Source organism: Protomyctophum parallelum (assembly GCF_964188405.1).
Source record: "Protomyctophum parallelum genome assembly, chromosome: 13".
NCBI classification, from domain to species: Eukaryota; Metazoa; Chordata; class Actinopteri; order Myctophiformes; family Myctophidae; genus Protomyctophum; species Protomyctophum parallelum.
The window spans coordinates 1,926,083-1,945,680 of record NC_139708.1 but is presented as its reverse complement, the minus strand read 5'-3'; the positions used below and the strand labels follow the sequence as shown (position 1 = coordinate 1,945,680).

General features: G+C 44.5%; 1 protein-coding gene across 2 annotated transcripts in view; it reads left to right on the top strand.

The window, feature by feature from the left end:
* The window catches only part of rdh8a (retinol dehydrogenase 8a), a 44,518-nt gene extending 42,156 nt beyond the window's left edge, over nt 1-2,362 (top strand). For both annotated transcript variants that reach the window (XM_083780275.1, XM_083780274.1), the window contains exons 5-7: nt 642-735; nt 1,068-1,251; nt 1,411-2,362. In XM_083780275.1, the coding sequence (XP_083636401.1) occupies nt 642-735; nt 1,068-1,251; nt 1,411-1,638 (506 nt within the window). In that variant the 3' untranslated portion in view covers nt 1,639-2,362. The remainder of the gene's footprint in view (nt 1-641; nt 736-1,067; nt 1,252-1,410) is intronic.
* The last annotated feature ends 17,236 nt before the right edge of the window (nt 2,363-19,598 follow it).

Sequence of the window (19,598 nt, the reverse complement as noted above, 5' to 3'; positions counted from 1 at the left end):
TGTGAGGCCTGCAGTACCACACAATAACAGATTAGACTTAGCTAATACAGGGCCGTATTAGATTTTAATTTCTCGTTGCTTGTCAATAATTCCCAAAAAGATTATTTTAGTCAGCCACATTGAATCAAAATGTTATTCTGAAGTTGCTGTTCTCTGTTATTTTGTAATATCGTTCCATTGTGCCATAACTTAATCCCCCTCAGCCACGTGTGTGTACATACATATGTGATTTATTATGGATTATGTTGGAACTTGGAATGGATTTAAATGACGAAATCAAAGTGAGAACACCACCAACATCAGAACAGCATTTCGAAATGTGCAAAGGTTTGTGTGATTAGGTGTTCTTGAGAGGCCTCAGACCTAAATAATAATCATATAGGCCTCTATAGCCTAACAGAAACATAAAACCATTTAAACCCATATTTAAAAAAAGGCTAGTATTGTCCCTTACATTTCCTCTGTCACATTTGTATGGAATTTCAACTAGTAATGCTAACAGTAACTGCCAATGGCAGATAGTTTTTCTTGTTAATAATGTAATGTGAGTAGTTGAAGATGTAGTCCAGTTAATGGCTGAATACTCTGTTTGATTAGATAGGGCTGTGACATCCATGTTTCTCTCTGTGTTCTGGGTATAGGTGTCGTATTCAATGATGTCTACACTGCCTCTAAGTTTGCCATGGAGGGATTTTGTGAAAGCATGGCCGTACAACTGATGAAGTTTAATATTCGGTACATTGTACATCGTCCATCACACAATTCTCTCGCCCTTTTAGCCAATCATGTGGTTCCTCGCTAGCCTGGTAAACCATGCCGGTCACGTGAATTCACATCATCATGTGTCTTCTGCAGACTGGTGCAAGCGATGGGTGGGCGTTTTGCAGCTAAACCAATCAGCGTCTGTCAACCATAGGGCCCTGAGTGCAGACACTGATTGGATCTTCCACTTTATGGTTTCTGCAAAACGCCTACCCAGCGCTTGGAATACACGCGACCGGCATGGCTTACCAGGCTAGTTCCTTGTAGACATAAAGTAGGCAATAATACTCTCACTTTCCCTATAGGTTGTCTATGATTGAACCTGGTCCAGTGCACACTGAGTTTGAGACCAAGATGATGGAAGACGTGGCTAAGATGGAGTATCCAGGCGCAGACGCTGATACAGTTCGCTATTTTAAAGATGTTTACCTGCCGTCCTCCATAGATATTTTTGAAGCCATGGGTCAAACACCAGAGGACGTAGCCAAGGTGAGTGAACACATTCTGAACTCGCACTTGGTCCTACAACAACATATAAATTGTGCTAAAGTCTGCCCAATCAGTATGCATATGTAATTAGCAGACCTAGCACAAATCTAATTAAAATTCATGTTTTGTTTTTGTTTTTTGTGCTTGTTATTCCTCTAGTGCACTAAGAAGGTCATTGAATCAAGTAGCCCTCGCTTTAGAAACCTGACCAACAGCCTGTACACTCCCATCGTGGCCTTAAAGTACGCTGACGAGACTGGCGGCCTGTCGGTCAACACGTTCTATAACCTGCTCTTCAACTTTGGTCCTCTCATGCACATCACCATGAGCATCCTTAAGTGCCTCACATGTAGCTGCCTGCGCAGACGCACCATCTCCCCCAACTGAGGAGGGGTGAGGGCAGTTTCGGCTCTCCCACCTGCCTGCACTCCAGAATCCTGTGGCTGGGGTTGCGGGGCTAACCAGGACTGGAGCTGGTATCAGAGAGGCTGGAGGGGCCTCGTAGTTCAAAGACGCTACCACGATAAGCTCTTCCACACAACATGCACAATTGCACAAATTTGTCATAGACATGTTGTATACTGACTGACCTCATGCAAACACACACATGCACGCACAAACACACATAGAACTACAATCATAATAGAGCTGAGGGCTTTAATCAGCCATATACCTATATGGATGTAGCCGAATGTAAGGGGTTAAATGTGTCTTTACAGAGACAATGAATGCACAGAGAAAATGATGAGTCCTGTGGACAGAAAACAAAGCACAAAAGAAAACTCAGTTACAAAATAAAACAGGATCATTAACAAACCATACAGCTCATACTGAACTAAACAACACTCAGGCTTTGTAGGAGGTAAAACATAATATGACATAGTCAAATAAGAATATAACTGCCTTAATTGTGCTGTGCTCTTGATTTCATGTAAACATAGCATTGTTCTCATGGTCATATCTGCTGTTGAATCATATTTCTGCATAATTTGTTAAGTTGAATGTTTTGTTTGTGGTTCTTAAATGTTTATGAGGTACTAAGATATGGTATGTCTCATTTTAATGTAAAAAGAAATGTAGAAATAAAGTAAAACTATCTGGTTTTCTCTGAGAGATATATGTGTGTGTTGTCTTTAAAGTAGGCTATTGCTTGGTGAAATGTATCACATTTGGGCCAAGGATTGTTTTTCGTGCAAAACAAATGCTTGCAATGTGTCACATGCTACTTAAAAGAGTTTCTGTTGTAATTTGTTTGAGGTTGACCACCAGTTGATTACTTACACGAAGACAATGATTTATTGTATTACAAAATATGAAAAAGCTATTAGGGTTAACTAGCCCTAATGCTTCTATGATTCTGCCCAGCATTAGGGCTATGGGCCAGAGCTAGGTTTTGCCCACTCTTAATTAAGTTCCAATTTTGGAGCTTTGGCTCGAAATGGACTTGGAAGAATTGGTTCTGAACTGAACCTGAGTGGCAAAAAACTACTTTCTGGCTTGACATAGACTTGACAGCCCAGGGGGCCTATTTCACGAAACTTGGATTAGAGATTAAGCCGGGCTTTAACACATATCCTGGCTTAATATATCCTGGATCAGTGCTTAACCGGTTTAATGAAAGCTGGTTGATCTTGCCAGATTAACTTAACCAGTTAACCTGGATATGTTGAGGCTTGATTCGGTTTCATGAAAGTGATGCTACATTGGATTTAGCCTGCTCCGGACCAGGCTAACAGCCTGGTTTAACCTAATCCTGATGTCTTTACTGTTCATTAAGCAGTCAAACTGATCACAAACCAATGATGTTTTCCAGATTTATTCAATTATTATGGGTTTATGTTGCCTTATTTGTATCGGTCTGCATTAAAGGACTAATTTAAGCACTATATAAAATCAAATAACCAAAATATATAGGCTGCACAACATCATGACAGCTTGTGAGCTTGTAGATCAGCTGCTTTTGGTGAATGTTCCCCATGAATAGGTTTGCTGTCGTGCAAGTGCACGGTTAAGAAGAATTATTATATTATATTATATTATTATATTTTTTTTTTGTAAAAGTGAAAACCACTAAATATTACCATTACTCATTGTTTTACAACATATTACCATTGTAACGTTTCACCCACTACTAGTCCTACATACTTACACCTAGAAACCCCATTCAAACCTATTTAGGTTCATCCTACGGTGGACATGTGTGCCTGAAAAGGAATCTTTGAAATGTTTAATCGTTTTAGAAATATAGTGCTTTCAAATTTGAGACATTTATAGGCAGATAGTGGCACTTAAAAAAATCGAGAGTCTGGACAACAACCCCCTTCCCCAAAGGTAGCTTCCTCAGAGGAGGGAGTTATGGCCAAATATCACAATGCGACAATATCATTATGCTTACAATATTAAGAATTCTGTTTTAAGTTAATAGTAGTGGTAAAATGTAAACTATATTTTTGGGGTAGTTAATCATTCAGTCTATCCACTATTGAGAGTATGTTCTCTCTTTAATTACAGCAGCAGTATTTATTTTAGAAGCTTAAGTCCTTGTATCAGTAAGTCTTGAATAGATTAGTAAAGATAATGAGATATACAGAAGGGGGCTGTAATGCAACTATTAAGGATGCAAACTGCCATAATACTGCATGAAGAAGAAGGATCAGTAAATCTGTGATCCACATAAGGGGTCTAGAGACAAAAAGCCAGACTGTCTATTAAGCCAGGCTTGCTGATCCCGGCTCGCCAAATCCACCAATTCTGAGCCTCGCTTGGCTTTAGTGGAACGGAATAAACCAGGCTGTAAAGATCAGGATTTAAAAAGCCTGGCTTTGGCCTAAATCCTGGATTAGTTAATCCAAGTTTCGTGAAATAGGCCCCAGGTGACCAACAACAACAACAACAAACCAAAATGTTCTCCGTTGACAAACAACATTGATTCTAAATGTTCTAATATGAGAAATAAGGTAAAATAAACATGGGGCGAGATATCCGTGCTTTGGGGCGATATATCTACACTGTGGGGCGAGATATCCACGCTTTGGGGCGATATATCTACACTGTGGGGCGAGATATCCACGCTTTGGGGCGATATATCTACACTGTGGGGCGAGATATCCACGCTTTGGGGCGATATATCTACACTGTGGGGCGAGATATCCACGCTTTGGGGCGATATATCTACACTGTGGGGCGAGATATCCACGCTTTGGGGGCGAGCTATGGCTTGGGGCGAGCCATCTTCACTTTTCGAAATTCCGGGGCGAGCCATCTTCACTTTTCGAAATTCCGGGGCGAGTGTCTTCACTTTTCACAGGGGGCGAGTTGGCAAAGGGGCGAGATGACCTGTTACCTTACCGAATAGTCTACATCCAAACAGAAAAGTCATATCTGATTGCATTAAACGAAGTTAAACTCACTTTGCCACTCACTTGGCACATGCAGTGCATACCCTCTGTGCATATCCACGGATATCCCAAGCCGTGCATATCCACGGTTTCCCAAGCCGTGCATGCCTATTCCCACTATAGGCTGAGGAAGAAATGTCACTTGACACTTTTCAAATCAGCCTCATGGTGGCGCTACAACAGGCCAAGTTGCGTCTCACACACACACACACACACACACACACACACACTGCTCTCACAGTAGACGGTGATGTTTAGGAGACTGGAAGTCATGGTTAGAGGAGTCTGTGGTCCTTCTGGTCCCAAATCCAAATGAGTCTCGCATCTGAATCTGAACTCTGCTCCATTATGACTTCTGTCCAGACTGATGTTGATGGATGGTGGATGATACGTTATACGGGCCTCTATAATGCGTAGCACTAGCAGCCAAAGCCAGGTTGTTGACAGTGAGGACGTGACGGTCATGCACAGGTCATGCATGCATCATTGTGCCCTTGAGGGAGGGCGAAAGGACTTTCCTCCGAGGGGGAAAGTCTGCATGGTGACGCGAGCGGGTTACAAGACACCAAACCAGGTACGCATCTTTTCTTTTCGCAGATAAGTAAGTCTGGGACCGAGGCTAGGTATGGGTCTCTTACTCTCTTTCCATGCCCTGTTGACACTGAATGAATGGTATACTTTTTGGTTGGCCTAATGAAAATGTGGTCTTATTACTACTAGCTAGCATTTAATGTTAAATATGTTGCTAATTGTTTACTGTTCACAGTCAAGTTAAGTAGGGCCAGGCTGCACTGTCTAGCACACAACGCACACATAATGCAGGAAGCCTATCAAGCAATAAATTAACACCGGTACATTGATTAATAATGCTATAGGTTGTTGTATGTCTGAGGAGGTGTTTGCTGGTGCCAGGGAATAATACAATAATAAATAAGTTAGCCATGGTGGCCCATGGTTCATGCCAGGGTGGACAGGAAGTGTGTGACCTTGGAAAGAAAGGTCTGTTGTCGGATGGAGAATATGGTGAATCTTGACTGACTGCATCATGATGTGACTGAATTGTGAATATTCACCCACACACACCTGGATGGATGGCCCTACTAATCACAATGTTTGCCATGCTCGTGCTCTACCTATTGGGCTATATAGCCTACTCTCTATCTGCAATACCCATAACGCACCAGCAGGGAGCAGTGGTTCATTGTGAACTTCACCACAGCGCAGTGTGAGACAGTAGAGTTATATATCTAAGTGTGAGACAGTAGCCTATCGTTTGTATTTGTGATGGAATTTGTCTTACATTATTTGGCCATGACATGACATAGTATTTTGAGGAGAGTAGGCCTACCCGGCCTGATATATTGTTTACCAAATACCTTGCTATATTTAATTGTATTCAGGCAGTAAAATGCCATCCCTTTGGCTTTTTTAGCCTATAGACCGATTCCGTACCGGTTTCATGGTTGCAGCCTACGTATTTCCTGTAGGCGGACTCGACATAGCTGCGGGAGTAAAACCCTCACCAGGCGCACCTCTTCCACTACAGTGAACGGCAGAGTGACTGATGTTAGTTTGCCTCAAACTTTACTCCTTTACCTGCTTTTTTACTAACACTAACATTACAAAAATGCCCAGAACATCGAGATGAACCTGTGTAGTTTATGGCTGCTCCAACAGTAGTGGCAACATAAAAAAAAAAAAAAAAAACGGAATGTCTAATATCCACCTCGGTGGCGGAGACCAGAGCCATTGAGTAATGGTTGAGACAAAGCAGTGAAGGGTCCTGAAAGATACGTAATTTCCCAATACCCAATCTTTCTGTTTTATGAACACAAGGCTGCTGTATTTTATACCTCATACTAAGCATTTAAAGTATGAGGTATAAAGTACAGCAGCCTTGTGTTAATAAACAGAAAGATTTGGTATTGGGTAAGACTTGCGTTATGTATCTTTCACTGCTTTGTCTCAACCATTACTCAATGGCTCTGGTCTCCGCCACAGCGGTGGATATTAGACATTCCGTTTTTTTTAATTTTTTATGTTGCCACTACTGTTGGAGCAGCCATACACTACACAGGTTCATCTCGATGTTCTGGGCATCTTTGTAATGTTAGTGTTAGTAAAAAAGCAGGTAAAGGAGTAAAGTTTGAGGCAAACTAACATCAGTCACTCTGCCGTTCACTGTAGTGGAAGAGGTGCGCCTGGTGAGGGTTTTACTCCCGCAGCTATGTCGAGTCCGCCTACAGGAAATACGTAGGCTGCGACCATGAAACCGGTACGGAATCGGTCTATAGGACAGACACATTCTCACACACACACGCACACACTCACACTCACACACACACCCTCACACACGCACACACTCACACACACACACACACACACACACACACACACACACACACACACACACACACACACACACACACACACACACCACCAGAGGGAGTTCAACAAACCATGTGCAACCCAGATTAGGCACAAACAAGGGACCAAATTAATTTCGCTCCTATGCCACCAAAATGTGGAACGCCCTACCAAGTAATGTGGATCCCTTGACTCCTTCAAAACCTCTCTCAAAGGGCACCTACGGCTGCATTTAGAAACTGGCCCGTGAAGTCTGAATCCCCCCCACCCCCTTTACCTCTCACTGTATATGTTCTTTTTTTTTTTTGCTGCTTTCGCCTTTATTTTATATATTTTATAGAGAGACAGACAGTAGGCTGACAGGAAATGGTGGAGAGGCATGCAGTAAGGGCCGTTGGGATCGGGAGTGGAGCCCGCGGCACACTGCCAGACTTGGCCCAGGCCATGTATACGTTTTTTACCTCCTTGTATGATGATTTCCTGTTTTCTGACAATCCAGCTTTTGGTTACCGTCCACAAACTTCGTCTTAAACAAACATTAAATTCCCATTGATAATGAATGGAGAATTTTACGTCATAGTGTCAAGTGGCAAATAGGCAGTGTCTATTTTACATCATGATGATGTACGATGATAAGAGCGCTCCTCACTTCACACAGGTGTGATGTTTTTATATCAAGTGTATATTTGTACGTCTCTAGATGTTCTGATGAATTGAAAATGGTGGACCCTGTTGTAAACAAGTGTAATGCTTTATCATGGTGTGGTCCACAGTAACAGTTTATCGTCAGGGTTTGATGAGGTCACTCAGGTCAGTGTCATGATCTTCATATATGGAGATCCAGGTGATGATAGTCAGCTCCACATATGGAGATCCATATGTGGTTCACTTGCAAGTGTGACTTGCGTCACGGCGACCACACTGGTTATCATGAGACTGGCACTCTGGTGGTGGTGCCAATGCTGCTCTCTGTTCTGGCTGCGCCGGCTCGCAATGGCGTCCTCCGTGAGACTCTGGCGGTGGCGCCACTGGCGTTCCCTGGCCAGACGGCAGCGACGGCAGTGGAGGTGGCGCTGCTGGGGCAGATGGGCGTGTGCATGCATCCGCCTGGGTGACGGCAGACTGCTGGGCGAGCTGCTGTCGCTTTGGCATGGCATCAAAAAATGCATAATGAAAACAGGTATATGGTCAGGGTTCATGGCCGATGCGTGACCATATATGGAGAAGTAATTTCACGATGCATGACCATATATGGAGAAGTAATGTCACGATGCGTGACCATAAATTATGGTCAGAATGATATAGTGTTTGACAGGATTTTTGGAATGCTGAATTTTGGAATATATAGATGTGTGTGTGTGTATGTGTGCGCTTGTGTGTGTGTGGAATATATGTGCAGTAAATTTTAAATAAACGTTGGCTCACACACAGTCTACAGATAAGGCCTTCAGATTTGTTTGCCTGTATTTATGTTTGAGCAGTACGTACATCAATTAATTCTGAGAATGCGTGAAAGTATGAATGTGTTTCTGTATGCTTGTTGTCTATATATACCAAAGCTAGAGGTCTGCTGAAGAATCTAAAGTATGAATGTGTTTCTGTATGCTTGTTGTCTATGTACCAAGCTAGAGGTCTGCTGAAGAATCTAAAGTATGAATGTGTTTCTGTATGCTTGTTGTCTATGTACCAAAGCTAGAGGTCTGCTGAAGAATCTAAAGTATGAATGTGTTTCTGTATGCTTGTTGTCTATGTACCAAAGCTAGAGGTCTGCTGAAGAATCTAAAGTATGAATGTGTTTCTGTATGCTTGTTGTCTATGTACCAAGCTAGAGGTCTGCTGAAGAATCTAAAGAGGTCAAAGCTCTGGCAATGCTTGTAGCATATAGAACACATTTATTGTTAGGGTCTAACAATAAAGTTGTTGTATTTACGCTACAAGCATTGGCGGCGTTTTGACCTCCTTAGACTTTTTCCCGTCCCCATGCACCTTGAAAGTAGGCAACGTTGTGCCAGCAACCCCTACAGTGCATGATGGATATATAAAGAGGTTATGGCCTGGTCCCCAATTCAGCCCCCACCCCTAGACCCCCACCCCCACCTCTCTCTCTCTCTCTCTCTATCTCACTCTCTCACTCACACACACACACACACACACCGCCCTGCTTTGTGCCGTGTGAGAGAATGTGACCTGGTTCCCATCTCTGAGGAGGGGTGAGCCGTGTTAATGACGGTCTCCTCAGACACATTGCGCACCCCAGAGACTCCCTCTCCAGCTGTCCTCCTCAGTCCAGGACCCCCTGGTCCTCAAAGAGAGAGAGGGCTGGTCTGTGTCCAGGGTATGCCCTCGCTGCACTTATCCCTCTCCTACCCTGCCCTGTCTGACTTCACTCATCAAGCTCCAGCGTTGTGTGGAGGCGCTAATCAGTGAATTAATATTAATAGGGTCCCTTTGGTTACATTTGTCCCCTCTCAGAGTCACAAATGGACATTTTTCCCTTCAACTGGTTTGCAGACCTGTAGCGGTTTGAGAGCAGCGTAAATTCTTGAGCACAGCTATGAAGCACTGCGTATGTGTCTTCATCAGAGGCGACAGCTCCGTACAATGGGACAAAGACCCTGTCAATCACAATCAAATTGTGTGTGTGTGTGTGTGTGTGTGTGTGTGTGTGTGTGTGTGTGTGTGTGTGTGTGTGTGTGTGTGTGAGAGTGTGCGTGTGTGTGACGTGTGTGTGTGTGTGTGCGTTTGTAGGGGGGGTTCATCCAAGAGGATTGGGGGAGGAGTCTGTGCATCCTGAATGTTTAAGGGGCATATACCGGGTCCCGATCTGGGACGACGCTGAAGGCCCAGGGCCGAGGGTGTGGTGGGCCGTGGGGGCGGCCGTGGAGGGGGTCTGTATTTGGGAGAATGAGGGATGGGGTGCCCAGACCTGAATGGAAGACCTGTTTACTAATTGAATGAAAACAGGAGTTAGAGCAAGTCCCATTAAACAAGAGCATTATTCCTATCAAACCATTGTTTGTCTATCTTTGTTTCAAAATCAAGAGCATAATTGTAATAATAATCAGGGGCAGCATGACGTGGCTTGGTCCTGTGACCCTGTCACAATTACTGAGGCAGTAAACACACACAGGCCTCCCTGGCACGCACATAATAATAATGGCACTGACGGGAATGGGTTTCAATTAGGAGAATAAAACGCGTTGTACGTACGTGGAGCGGAGAGAGAAAGAGTTTTGAAAATGACTGTTGGCGTTCTCGTGGTGGACGGCGTTGTCGTCTGAGTCATCTGCCATAATCTTCTTCCCAGTTCAATGCAGCATTCTTGTCATGTCCTCTCCCCACCCATCAGCACCAGAGCACTATTCCTGATACTGCAACAGTCAGAGCATAAACAGACAGTCTGTGTGTGTGTGTGTGTGTGTGTGTGTGTGTGTGTGTGTGTGTGTGTGTGGGGGGGGGGGTCAAGGTCAAGGTGTTAGAGATGGGAAATAAAAAGATACAGTCAGTGTGTGAGACAGACAGAGAGAGAGAGACCAAGGTCTGAAGCTGAGATCCCAGCATTAAGTAGAGCTTGACAGTCTAGACAGGTGCTTCAGTCTGATCCCAGGTCAGAACAAACGTAAGTCACCCCTCCCCGGCTGCCGCTGTTTACACCCCCCCCCCCCTCCAATGGCATGGATCTGTTCTGAATTGAGTCGGGGATGCTAAACACGTGAACCTTTCATTTGATCGGATCACATCTCGAGGCCCAGCGAGACAAATGTAGCCTACACACCACCATTAACTCCAGGTCAGCAGCCGTCACACAGAAATGTATGGCTGTGTGTGTGCGACTACAGAGGTACCCACTTGGGACACATCATTACCTGCTGATCTGGGGTCTGTGGGGAGCAATCAATCTCTATATAGTCAAAACAGCAGAAACCCTCGAGCAGCCCCGTGGCTCTCCCCTGCCAGTCCAGGGTCCATTAGGGCAAGAGCGACCATGGAGAGAAACAAACATACACATTCTGCCTGCTTCCCCCCCCATCTCTCTCTGTCTCTATATTGTATGTCTGCCCATGACTCCAGTCATCTCCATGATGCTTGATTTATCCATTGCTGTGCACTGGTGTCATGCAAGACAAATTTCAGTGTTGAGCTGACAAAGTATTATATCATCATATGCATATCATATCATGCAGTGAATATAGCAGATCTACGTAGCCTCACAACACGCATGCTTGTGGGCTGACTATTGACGTCAAGCGACACCAGCACAACAAAGTATGAAGGACTTTTCACATGGGGAGCGATTGATGTGCCTAGCAATTCCTTTTCTGTGAGAAGCAGGTTACGGGCTATCTGACAGCGGTAGCAGCTAAGCGAGTGCAATCCTGTGAAAATGTTACACATGCCAGCCTGCAGCCAGAGTTGAAATATATCTATTCACATGAGAAGTGCAGTGTGAATGTAATCGTTGGTAGTACGTAAGTAGCCTTGACGAGCCATGGGGCCCATAGGGCAGGAGCCTATCTCCTGTTTCTGTAGCGTGAGGCAGCTTGACGTACAAGTACACCCCCTGGACATGACGCTAGTATGTCGCAAGGGTAATCTTGCTGCTCGTGTGAAAGGCCCTTAACTCCTCTGTGTGCATTGACCCCTCGCAGACCCAACGTAGGACTCATTTATTCACATTTGGAGACGGGGGTCAATAATATCCCTCGTTGCAGGAGCTGCCCTGAAGGCTGCTTGGAGTCGTTCAGACCACGAAACACAATCAGAAGAATCTTGGCTCCTGCCGGCCGATCACACATGGAGCTTTTACACACACAGAACAGCTATTGTTACCACGATTACAACATCGCTGTTGTCCCTCTTTCACCGCTTCTCCTCCAGAACATAAACAATCCGCCAGGAATTTCCAGACTCGAGGACCGAACCCGCCAGCCATTGTATCGCTGTTGCGCACTGCTCTCTCTCTCTCTCTATCTCTCTCTCTCTCTTCGCTCTTTCAAAACCACCACTTCCAACGACCGTGAAACTCTGTGATTAGAGGGGGCCGTCTGCGTTCTGCCATTACAATCCACCAATGGCGAGGGGGGGGGGGGGGGATTGTGCCCAGCTTTAGAGGGTGGCGTAATCTGAACTGTGGTGCCGCCCTTGTGTAGAAATATAATCCACTTGCTGTTTTCTTTATTGTAGACAATGAGGTAAGACCAGTACTCTCCCTAAACCAGGAAGTGTGAGGAGATTGATTGCATTTCTGCTGCTGTCAGTCCTCAGACACAAACAGGCAACACACGCATGCACGACGCATGCACACGCACCCATGCACGCATGTACTTCAGTCTGTCACTACAGACTGAAAGGACTCTCTTTGCCTGTTGTAGCTTGTAGATCTGCTATTTTTGGTGTGCGACACCAACACGCATTGAAGTATATTATATAAATCAAGCTATAGTCTTCATTCTCTGTACATTATCTTGTGTGAAAATGGTTATCCTCCCTGGGTCTCTGAGCGCTTTAGCTGCTGTTTATCTCTCCCAGTGGCTTAATTAGATGTCTGGAAAGCAGCAATGAAGAGGCTGGAGAAGTGTTTATATTTGTAATTTACATAGGAAATAATGGCATGCTGAGCTCTCTGGTTTGACCGAGACCAAAGTGGAGGGCATGGAAGTGATGATTATCCTCTTTGCTCGTTTCCCAGGATGTCTGTTTTTCTGTCTGATTGGGTCGACTCGACAGACAGTGATATGCTGGTGTGTGTGTGTGTGTGTGTGTGTGTGTGTGTGTGTGTGTGTGTGTGTGTGTGTGTGTGTGTGTGTGTGTGTGTGTGCGTGTGCGTGTGCGTGTGCGTGTGCGTGTGCGTGTGCGTGTGCGTGTGCGTGTGCGTGTGCGCGTGTGCGCGTGCGCGCATGTGTGCTTGTCTTGTTTAGTTATCAGAACGAAACAACCAGCAATTATAGAAAACTTTTATGGGGTTGGGTTTAAGATTAGGCATTTATGGGTTAGGTTTAGAGGTTGGCGGCTGGGGTTAGATTTAGGTTAGGGTTTAGTGTTTAGGTTAGGATTAAATAGGTTTTTTAAATGTAATTTCCCAGTCTCTGCCATGTCTCGCTCTCCTATAATGGGAGAAATATCTCCATCCCTGCTAGATGGGGGGGCAGGGGGAGAGAGAGAGAGAGACTACCATGGATCTGATCCATGCACCATAGCCAACCATAAAGATGAGAAGCAAATGGGGGTTTGGGATGGGGGGGCTTGGCAGCAGGCCTGCGCTCAAACCGAAGAGGCCACATCATTGTTTATTCAGCTTGAGGGCATCGCGTTTGGCAGCCAAGCTGGGGGGGAGGGGGGGGGGGGGGGGGGGGGGGAATACATTCAACATGTTATTCCATAAATACTTTCTTTTTTTAAAACAACCATAGCAGATTTTGAAGTCAGGGATCACTGAGATACATACAGTCAGTGAAAATGTGAAACTCATATAGGCACACTAGAAAGTAGTTGGCCTCCAAATTGGTCACCTTGTTCAAGCTGATAAACAGCATAACTTTGTGCAGCATCCATGGATGCACAGGGACATTCTTTTTCCCCCCAACCAAAACAAAAGGATGACCGCCCCCCCCCTGCACCCCCGCCTATTGACCGTGAAAAGATGTTTGTAGTTTTGGCCCCAAGTGAAGAGATGTCTTTGTTGGTTATCTACATTGGTGAGCCGCCTTCCATTGGCTCAGCAATCAGAACACAAACACGCCTCTGTCATTTGGCTCCTCTCCCTCGATTTCCAGTTCTCTCTCTCCCTCCCTCCCCCTGTCTCTCTTTCACTCCCTCTATCTCTAACCCTCCACATGATCACATCTCCTCCTCTGGAATGTGTCATCATCTACTGATTCTCTCTCCTCCCTATCAAACTGCTCCATTGCCGCTTGATAAATATGTCACAACTTCCCGACTGCCTCCCACCTTAACAGTCACACCGGCCTCTTTGTTTTCTCTGCTCTGGCCGTGTATCTCTTCTCCACTGTGTGGCTCTCCCCAGGGTGCCCGCACTAAGGCCTGGCATACATTAGATCTGCTTGTCTGCTCACAGCCTGGTTTCGGTTGCTGGAAAGGAAGAGCTGGGATGAAAAGTCAGTCCCAAATGGGAGAAGACCCCAGGTGGTTGCGTCATAATTGTGTAAGGGGCTGAAATGAAGTGCGGCCTGGTAGGCTAGCCTGACTGGTCAATAAAGTAATGCTGAATTAACTAGCTTGTATTGGTAACTTTTACTGCACAACATTTAACCTCCTTGTCTAGGCCTATATTTATTAACCCACAATCGAATGTTATTCTATTTAATTAACTTGCACAATGGGACAGTAGTGTTTTCATATAGGCCTACATTTACCTTGCCGACATCACTTCGCCTCTGACATTTAATTTAATAATATTTGGACAGCTGACAGTAGGCTCTCTTCACTCTTAAAAAATGTGGCAATTTAATTTCTTTGATGCTGAAGTAGGCCTAAACATGTTTGTTTAATTGAAGTTTTTATATTTATATTGGATGAAGACATTTGTCACCATGACTGACATAGTGCCTGATGCAGTCCAAATATGTATATAGAAACATGTTACCGGAATGGTTTAATTAACCATTATCCTGAATACATCTGACGTTGTTTGAGTTGTCATAGTTATTAGTTAGAGTAGCTTACAGTAAAACACTTATGTCGCATTCACACCAGAATGCTTTACTGCGATTAAAACGAATCCTGCTGCGTATTGTCTGAAAGTGCTCTTTGTTTGGCAGGTGAGGAAACAGTTGGAGACGGAATACCGTGGATAGACGGGGTTGAATGAGGAGACTGAAGCCCTCATCGAAATATGAGGACGAGTACATTAATCAGAGGGAACCAGCTGGAGAGAACAGCTCAAGACAGAGATGCTTGGAGATCGCTTGTTGACGGCCTATGCCCCAGAAGGGGCAGTAGGCGTAAGTAAGTAAGTAAGTAACATCAGAACATTACAGAACATTACAGAATATTCTGTCTGTGCGTAATCACGGAGGGCTGTCACTGTGTGTGGGGATCCGAAGGGGGGGAGAGAGAGAGAGAGAGAGAGAGAGAGAGAGAGATGGTTAATCTATTGTTTAAATATATTAATTTCTAAATTAAACAAAGGTGGTTCATGTTTGCGTAATGTGGCGCGCCTTTCCTAAAGAATGGACATACACGCCATTAATACACTGCGCCATGACTGTCGACAGCTTGTAGATCTGTTCTTTTGGCTGCAGCAAAATGAAAATGGCCTATGGAGTTATATTAGCCGAATTTTGACTGAAATTTAAATGAGATGATGAAAGCCACCACATATCTCTGCGACTGGTGTTACTATACTGCCACAAAGTTCCACAAGGTGTGTGTAGTGTAAAAAGACTTTAGGAAAAAACGGGTTTGCTTCTAAATTCATTCATGCAGGAGGCCTTATGTGCGCAATGGGGACACGTAAAGGCTGTGCTCTAGTCTAGGTTGTTGGAAATAGTGTCTGATTCGCTGCCATGCAGCCAATTAGGCCGCACACAGACTTCTGTGTGCGGCCTAGAGGGCTTGTGCGCGTGCACTGCACTCCTGTTCAAGCTACGTGCGACACAAAATCTCTTTGAGAAACCCAGCCATTGTCTGTCCCAGTCCTGCTCTTTAATGTTGTTGCAGTGGAAAAGTGAAGTACCGTTCTACCAACATCCATCGAAATGTGAACTGTGCATTGAGTCTTGTAGTAGGTTACCTGTTTCTTACAAGTCAATGTTTACTGACTGCAACACTCTTGACTGCTTAGTAAAATATTAATAATATAGTAGCTAGCTTGGAATCCAGACTGATTCGCTGCGTTCGAAAAACAAATCCGCCGAGCGTAGCGAATTCGTCTGGATTCCAGGCTAGTAGATTACACACTAGAGTAGATTACTTTTTTTGTTTTGATATTCAGTGATATTCACACAAATAAATTTAAAACCAATAATTTTGGCAGAGTGAGAGCAAATTGTTGCTGCTCTGTGTGAGACAGCTTGGACCTTTTGCCTACATCCAGGCCTCTGGTTCACTGACCTCTAGAGAATGGCATGACTGTGCCATTAGCTTGAGGTCAGCTCTGCCCTGAGTACCGGGCAGGACCCCACTCATCTGAGCGCCCACTTCCCTGGACGTTTGCCAGGAAAGAACAGACTAGTGTGTTTGGGACATGGTGGGAAATGCATCTTTGGGAATGTGACTTGGAGAGGGCCATATGGGGCCCTTGCCTTTCCCAGCAAAAGGGCTCTCCTCCTGGGGCAGAAGTGGGGTCAGGAGCCAAATGAGTTCAGTGCCCACTCTTCTCAGCAGCATTCAAAACCCACAGCTGATTTTGTAACTCTAACCAGAAGCCCTCAGGGCAGTGTTGGTGGACACACTAGCCACAAAGACAGTCATAAAGTCCTCCCACTCAGTTTTCCCAGGTTGCTAATGGTCTTTGAGATTGTCCAAGGGACTATTTGACTATTTATGTCCATCTGTCATTACCAATCCATATTACAGATTCAGCTTTCACTGGATATGACCTCACCTGATGAGTAATGGTCTGTCCATCCAGTTATGTGAAACTGTGTTTGGTAATGCTGCCAAAAACAATGGACAAGATGCGAATGTGTTTGCCAAGGATGTGATGTAAGCTAGTATCTTATTCCAAATCTATTATGCAGTATGTGTGTTTTCTATTCCTCTACTCTCTTTTGTAGTTTGGTTTGTTGTCGCTCATAGCCTGGGGTTAAATGTCATCCTATCTTTCGTTCAGATGAAGCAAACCAACCAGTGGAGCAGTCAGGACTGTTCACAGCTCATCTCTATATATATCCAAGCAATGGTCAGAGAGTCTTTACTTCATGGTTGTGAACATGCCAGCATTTTTATGGTGTGACGCAGTGCAACGCAGTTTTAACATTACAGCCATAAATAGAACATTGAATTCAGTTTAGAGCGAGGCCAAGATAAAATATCTGTTTTATTTAGAACCATGCACACACATACATTTCAGTTTAACATTCAGTTTAAATGTTGTAAGTAATGCAATACTGAACTATAAAGTGGAGGCTGGGGTGGTGGAGGTGAGCTTTGCCAGCAGCAGCAGTGTGTGGCAGAAATTGAAAAGCTGAGATCCAGTGAAGGAGGGAGCCATAATTAAACAGACCGCCTTGTTGAGGGAATGAGGTATGATTGGTGTGTAGAAAAGTGTGGCTGATTGAATGCAATCGACAGACTGACAGCTGATTACAGAATAGGTGTGTATGACTCCTATGCCTTGCATGAACTAATGCAATGTTTCAATATGGAGAGGGGTCAACATCTCTCGTTTCAGCGAAACACAAGGCCATAAGCTCTGTAGAAGAAACGCAATTTAGACTATTATTATATGTATGGGCATTCAAGCCAGTTAGCCAGATAACTTACAATTAATTTGTCTTTCAATTGCGCTGGGAAGCCATGCTGTTATTTCATTCTGTGTCTTGTTAACCAGAGGAAGGCTGAACTCCCAGTTCCTCTCACATATATATTTATGGCTTTGTTTAAAAGAACATCATTGGAGTCTCTCAGGGTATTGTTAACAGAACATGGGAGAGTATTCCCTCTGCCTTCGACCTCCATGGCCCCCCTCCTTCTCTTGTTACAACACAAGTCCTCACAAGAAAATAATAAACAGATGAGTTAGGATGGGAACGGCTCCTATCGAGAGCAGCCACGCAGTCAAACAAGAAGCGGGCATCCCTGCTCCGGTTCCCAGGCCGAGGGGAGGAGGAGACAGGCCGAGGGGAAGAGAAGACAGGCCCCAGCTTGACTCTCCACATGTTACACTCAGTAGAACAAGAAATACCCGCTACGGAACACCGTTAGCTGTCACTCTTATCCCTAATACTATCAGTACACACCTCGACACAAGTCTGGACACGGGCAAACCCTGCCACAGTCACTTTAAATTACCCCTGTTAATTTATTGCTGCCTCTACCTGTGCCCGTGGACAGATTTCATTGTGCCTGGCAGTCATCGTCAACTTTGTGAAACAAACCTCCTTGGTGGTTGGTTTGAGTGTGATTAGTTGTGTGTGCTGGGTTGCCCTTTGTCCTAGTTGAGAAATCTTGGATAGAGGTGGACTCTCCCAGGCACTGTGGGCCCAAACCTGTGCCAGAGGAACCTACAGACGAGCACAGACTATCAACTACACAGGACCGTTTCCCAGTCCCTTGCATACAGCCGCAAACACATGCAGCCACTTGCACAACTCTCCACAGCAGGAATACAGAGCCACAAGAGGCCTCATAATGGCTCTCTCAATAATCTCTCTCTTGTCCACCCCCCCCCCCCTCTCTCTCTCTCACACACACACACGCATGCACACACACACACACACACACGCACGCACACATGCACGCATGCACAGTTTTGCCGTATGCACAAAAACACAGACTGTTTCTGATTCTCAGAAACACCATGCATGGACTCATCGTATGACGTTACACGCCAAAAATAAATGATTTTCACAGGAAAAACAGCAAGCATCTTTATTTATTTTTTAATATAAATGATATTATAAATGATTCTTCAGAACATGAAACAGCATCAGCTTTATATCCGTATTCACAGTCAGCAAAGCGCATAAAAGACCCCCTTTTTTCTGCTCAAACACAAAAGTATTGGCTTGCACTTCTCTCGCGCCTTCTCTTTCTCTTTCTCTCTGTCTCTCTTTCTGTATTCTGGCACGGTCTGCTTTTGCAAATTAAACACAGATCTCCCGTAGATAGACGTGGGGGTGACAGCTCCTGCTACGTGCCAGCACTGCTAAACGTCTGGATGTGTGAGAAGCCAGGATCACAGGATTATCCCCTCTGACTCTCCACTGCCAGACAAGTATCTCCGTTGCATTTTCTTTTAAATTTGAATCCTCCTTTATGCTGGTGACAGATAAACTTGGGAAGATAATGGTTTTTCACTGGATTGACATCAGATTATAGTACAGGATGAATAACGGCACCATAATGCACCCTCATCATGTACACGATGCATAGCACGTGCACACTGTAAAAGTATACATTTAACTCAGGATGAATCTTAATTTGTCACTAGAGAGACCTCCACATACAGTAAAATCTGTAGTTTTAATTCATACATTTTAACTCAGAGTGTAGAAATTGTAACCAAATGGACCCATAAGAGTCCATTGTACACTCTCTGAGATAAATTACAGTAGTAACACATTCATAGTGCACTTTACAGGGCTATTACAGTACATTGTGCCTTTTGATTGATTGATTAACAGTTTGCAGAATTACAGTACATTTCAATACAAAAACTGTGAACTTTGAGTGGACGACACCATAAAGTATTACACTTGTTTACAACAGGGTCCACCATTTTCAATTCATCATAAAATTTAGAGATGTACAAATATACACTTCTATATGAGAGTGGTTTTGAAGGAGTCAAGGGATTCGCATGTCTTAATGACTGTTGGTAGGGCGTTCCACATTTTGGTGGCATAGGAGATAAATTAATTTAGTCCCTTGTTTGTGCCGAATCTGGGTTGCACATGG